Genomic DNA, 6268 nt, shown 5'->3' on the forward strand with positions numbered 1-6268 from the left:
TAACAATAATAGAAGAAAAAGACAACCTAAAACAAACCTTAGAAACATATTGTGGCCTAAGATACCCTACACTGTTACTTCTATTAATTTATTACAACATCATGTGATTATTGTGAACTACATGAGTCCACATATAAATAATACTAATAAAATATTTAATATATTTTAGTTATAAGAATTCTTTGTGGCCCAGTAATAAAGAATGATTCTGAACAAGTGGTTGTGATGAATATTGGGCAATCAAATCATTGTAACATCACTACAACATATATCCATAAGAATCTTCCATCACATTCTGTCAGTTTGGCTTTGCTGGACCAGACCCCATTTCAATACTCATCCATCTCCATCACAACAAACCACTCACTAACAATTAAAATTCATGATTATCATAATTTCTAAACCACATGCACTTAAAACATATATTAATTACCTTTGATCATATCGTTTGTATTTATAGCATAGCATGATCTCTAAACATAGGTCATATATCATTCATTATGTTTTTACATTTTATCTTATTATTAATAGTTGGAATTATGGTGAGCATGATTTTAAGATCGTGTTTGGATTGTTGATGTGTATTTAAATGCACTAGACATATGAACAAAACATAACATTAGAAATTGAAGAAATATTGAGTTTATAGTAGAGGACTCATATTTTTAATGTTTTAAGTTTTTTTTATAGATATGAAGTGTTAAAGTCTCTTAAATCTATGAACATTTAGTTCATTGACATTTCTGACGCTTCGCTCTCCAGACTCCCTAACAAGTGGTATCAGAGTCATGGATAAGTTCGATGGAAGAGCGGAAGTGAATCCTAGTGTGGATCAAGACTAATGAAGTGGGTGACTCGCTTTTGTTAGAGAGGTTGTTGGGTTTCAAATGTGAGTGACTAAAGTCCTACATCAACTAAAAATAGAGAAAATATTGGAGATATAAGAGAAAGAACTCATACTCCTATTATCTTAAGGTTTTAGGTGGATATGTGGTGTCAAAGTCTCTTGGATGCTGAATGTTTAGTCCATTGACATTTTCATACTCTTATTGCCTTAAGGTTTTAGGTAGATATATGGTGTCAAAGTCTCTTGGATCCTGAACGTTTAGTCCATTGACACGTTCGGCGTTTCGTTCCCTGAACTCTCAACAATTGGTATTAGAGTCAGGTTAGGCTCAGTGGGGGAGCGTAAGTAGATCCTAGTGTGGATCACGTCTAATGATGCGGGTGACACTTGTGGGGGCTTATTGGGTGTTAAGTGTAAAGTGTGAGTGGTTAAAATCTCACATCGACTAAAAATGGAGGAAAGAGGAATCTTCCTGCCACCCCCCAAATAGTACTTAGCACCCCCAGACATCCTAAGTTTTTATCATATTAGTCCTGGACAATATTATATTTCTTTCACAAAAACTATCGGAGAAATCTGAATTTTTACAAAACCTCTATAATTTTCTGGACATTTCACATATGCTGCCGAATTTTTTTTTCTTATGATGACAAGTTTGAATTTTTATCACATTTTTTTAAAAAAAAAGGTAAGATTTCCAAAAAAAAAAACTGCATTTTTTGAAAAATCAGGTAGAAATGAATACATTGAACTAGATTTTTTTTAAAATTCGATAAAAATGCGTACATTATTCCGAATTTTTTGAAAAATATGGTAAAAAATACATAGATTTTTCTGGATTTTTCAAAAAAACCCGATAAAAATGCCTACATTCACCCCGACATTTCAAAAAATCCAAAAAAGGGATGCATTTTACCGAATTTTGTGAAAAATACATAATGTTTTATGCATGTTTACCGCATTTTTCAAAAAAATCGTTAATGTATGCTTTGTTACCGCATATTTTGAAAAGTGAAAAAGTTCAAGATTTTTTTAAAAACCTGGTATCCTAAGAAAATTTGTTTTATTTTTTCAAAGAAGACCAGAGACAAAGATGATGTGATTTTTGGTCTACAGTGAGATATAGTTGTTGGGAGGGCTCGAGAGAGGGAAGGTGATGTGAAAGACTCGCATCTTAGGGCAGGGAGAGTGGCATTAACCGTTCTCACGGGAGGCGACTGGCCGATTAGGCTAAGTTTCGTGCACTCCGCACTATTCGAAGTATAGGATCTCGATCTGCTTCTGAATGGACGAGAGATATTGAGGATAATCCAGTTGATGTTCAAGCACCATCTACACCAATTTAGAATGACGTGCAGATGGTGGTAGAGGCACATGTGCCCCATTCGGCAGAGGTGCCTCGTCCTTTTGAGGCAAAGGCAGTAGTTACTATAGAGGTTACTCTAGAGACAATTATTGAGGCCCATACTCCTCATATGGATGTTGAGGCACCACCTATTGATCATGTGGAGCTTACTCCACCTGTAAACACTTACCCGAGAGGTGTCTGCACCTGTTTGGATATGTCTATGACATCCCACGACCAATCCATGCTATTCCATGTGACGGAATTGATAATTGATTTTGTGGTAACATTATGAGGTATGCACGTTCCATTAGAGATCGTGCAGTGAAGGTTTAGTTCCCTGCGGAGTGTGTAAATGGGTATTTGGATTGGTACCTTATTTTATCACACCCTCGCATTATCCCACCTATGCAATATGAAGATGATCTTGGACTTTCTCATGTTGGATCTTCACATGATGGACCTTCTTATGCTAGTGTCGGGGTACCTTTTGATGACGTGTCACTGCCTCCACCGCCTCCACATGGTGCGGATGACGCTCAACGATTGCAGATGAAAGCAGTCATTATGGATAACCTCATGGATTTGGTGAACCCAGATAGTGAGGTTCATCGTTTGGCATCGCAGACTGTACACTTAGCTCGTGTGGAGCTTATTTAAACGTTACTATTATTTTTATGTATTATTTGTATATTATGTGTAGTATTACTTAGACATTTGCACAATATTGTTTATTAAATAACATTTTGGCACTTACATTGATGTATGATGAATGTAACTTAACATTTGACAAACGGTTACATAACTTAGACAGACGATTACATAACTTAAGAGAACAATAAAATAAGAAAACATAAATACTACCAAATGATTCTAGATATTTCAACATCTTGATAATATCGTCAACAGATCTATAAATTTTTGCATCAAACTCGATCGGTCCCTTTGTTAACCTACGGTGATATGATCTCCACATAACTTTCAAATCTTCATAGGTCTTCAACTCAATAAGTTTGTATTTCACCTTTCCATCACTATCAAACCAATCTTCACAAAGCTCGATCTTAATCACCTTTATGTTATCTGTGTCGAACAACAAATCATTAAACTTGGATATCAAGATGGCGAGACATACGCTGTCTTTCAAAAGTCAAAACTCTATGGGAGTTTTCACCCCCTTAAATTACACTTTTGCCTTAGACAAAAATTGGGGAAGAGGCACTGTAATATGTTATTTTTAACAACAACACATGACCCATGTTTAAATGACTTTGAATTCATCATGGACCAAACAATATGCTCAGTGCAATCACAAACGTATAAAAGTGTCTGACGTGCGCCATTTAATATTTTACTATTTTATAACTACCAGATTTTTCATAAATTGACTAAATATCTGGTAGCTACAGGATTTTGCTAAAAATCCATTACCAAGCAAATGTTTCGGGTATTTTGAAATATATATGGTGCACCGAATATTTCATATACACTACCAGATTTTTTGTTATTAATCGGATATTTTGATTAAACTACCGGATTTTATTTTTTTTGAATTTTTGGCTTAAATTTCCATGATGGTAACATGGATATTATTGAAATATGGGGGTGCAAGGTATAAAATGAGGGGTGCAAGGTACATTTGTACACATCAATAGATTTTCAACAATAATCTATGTTCCCACCGTTGATCAAGTTGAATATTACCTGACCAAATCGTGTTTGATGTCTGACACGTGTTTTGTCCATATCACACCCTATAAAGAGTAGTCCAATGGTGCGCATTGAGTTGAAACTCAAAAAAATTATGTTTTAATCAATACCTACACTTCATATTAAAAATGTGTTTAGAGTCTAACTCGTGTCAATATTTGACAACAGCAACAGACATGATATGATCATACAGGATCATGCCTTATTCAATCATGAGTCTCACACCAATTTATCATATGAAATGAAAGAGAAAAGAACATCTAAACACATTGGATTACATTAATTAATTAGACTTCTTACTTGAATCTGAGGCTGAAACTAAAATAAGTCAGCTTCAAATACTTCATAAGAAAAATACAGGTGCAGTAGATACTCATACACCAGTCCATAATATGTTCCATCTGAAAACAAGAACACTTACTAATATATGTATCAAACACAAAAAAACACCCCAATTAAATAACACTATTCTATAGACATTGGAAACTAAACTACCATGTGTTAACAAACACTAAAATTTGAACTCTCAGATTCAGAATGAAACTGTCTGGTTCGGTTTTTAAAACACTGGTATCAGGATATTATTAGGGTTTGATATCAGAGTCATCCCAAGGAACATTAAGATCAGTAGAGACCAAAGAATCAATATCCTCCCAACTCCAATAGTTTGACATTTCCATGCCACTATTTCCTGTTGCTGGAATATTCTCCCATGGCTGTGTAATAGCACCAGCACCGGCATCAGCTCCACTAGTACTTGGCATTACAGTGTTGTTAAGAGATGAATCTTCCATGGCTTTTATCTCTTCACCATAGTTATATGCATTGGATGATCTCAAAGAGCTTGAGTTTGAGAATGGGAATATGAGGCTTTGGTTTTGAGGTAAATCCATAGATGAACTTAGAAAGATACCATTACCAATACCAAACTCTTCATTATTACCTTGTGATGAATCTCTAGTATTCATCAGATTCTGAGATGGAAAAAAAGATGGTGGATGAATGAGAGGTTCATACATAGAAGGTGTGGTTTTGGTATCGGAGGTGGAGGTGGTGGTGGTGGGGGTGGTAATAGTAGTTTTTGAGGAGGTGCTAATAGTAGTTTTTGAGGAGGTGCTAATAGTAGTTGATTTTTTTACTCTTTTGTTCTTTCTAACACCACCAACAGGAACATTTCTTAGAGTTCCACCTTTAGTCCAATGTCTCTTACAAGCTCTACAGAAATGACGAGGTTGAGACTTGTTGTAATTGTTGTAGTAACAAAATTTGGTGTTTGTAGAATCACATCTTGGACAATTCACAACTTCTAGTTGATGTTGATGATTTTGTTGTTGTTGATGTTGTTGTTTTCTCATAGGTGAAGCTTTTGGTAGTTCTAAGGTTTGATCTTGTAACAAGGTTTGGTTCCAATCAACATCTCTACTAGAAACTTGTTTAGAACTCAAACCCATGTCTTAAGTTCAACCTTCTAGAATAAAGTTTTTTTTTCTAGCTGGAAGAAAAAAAAGTGAAAAATTTTGGGACTTTGATTCAAGAGGAAGAAAAGAGAGAGTTAAGAAGGAGTTGATGAATGAGAGTGGTTTGGTTTGATAGGAGGAAAGGGCTAGGAAGGAGAGAAGAAGTGAACATGTATTTTCTTTATAAGAATGTGTCTATATCTAATACTAGTAGTTATTTATGGCCTTATCTATCTGTAAAGGAACAATAATTATAACAAGGTCAAAAGAATTTACTTCAAATTGTGTGTGGAAAAAGAGAGAAAGAAGGGGTATGGTTTAGTTTTGATAGTTACTTGTAGGGGGTTTAGTGTTTTAGTGGAGGAAGTCTCATCAAATTTATTTCTTACAGATTCTAAATTGCGGTTGCGGTTACAGATATGATCGTGGTTTAGAGTTGTATTTATAGTTATTTTAGTTGTTGTGATGTGCATTACGGCAATTATAGCATGAATTTTATCATATACCATTAAAAAATATTTAATATTTAAATTTTGAATTTTGACGTTAAAAAAATCTGAACAAAGTTGTTTGATGCAGTTTTTAATATGAAACGTGTAAATATAATCTTAATTTTTTTTTAAATTATTTATATAACACTAAAATTAGCTATGGTTAAAATGTTATAAAATTTATAGGATCTTATTTAAACATGAATAAACCATAAAAAAAATACGTATAAAAACTCTTCTAAACATGATTTAATTACATTAAATTGATTGAGATTAATTTAACAAAATTTTAAATTTAATATTTTAAATTTTGAAAAAAAAATTAAAATATACTTAAAATTCATTAGATCTCGATCTTAATAGCACAAGTGTTGATTGTGTGAATTTGAGATAGAATAAAATTGAAATTTGTGGTAGA

At 33.7% G+C, this 6268-nt stretch overlaps 1 protein-coding gene across 1 annotated transcript; it reads right to left on the reverse strand.

Moving 5' to 3' along the window:
* Nucleotides 1-3858: 3858 nt before the first annotated feature.
* Nucleotides 3859-5562, reverse strand: LOC131623688 (dof zinc finger protein DOF3.1-like). The gene has a single exon (XM_058894707.1). The coding sequence runs from the start codon at nt 5351-5353 to the stop codon at nt 4487-4489; it is 867 nt and encodes a 288-aa protein (XP_058750690.1). The 5' UTR covers nt 5354-5562; the 3' UTR covers nt 3859-4486.
* Nucleotides 5563-6268: the final 706 nt, after the last annotated feature.

Source organism: Vicia villosa, linkage group LG1, assembly GCF_029867415.1.
Source record: "Vicia villosa cultivar HV-30 ecotype Madison, WI linkage group LG1, Vvil1.0, whole genome shotgun sequence".
Taxonomy (NCBI): domain Eukaryota; kingdom Viridiplantae; phylum Streptophyta; class Magnoliopsida; order Fabales; family Fabaceae; genus Vicia; species Vicia villosa.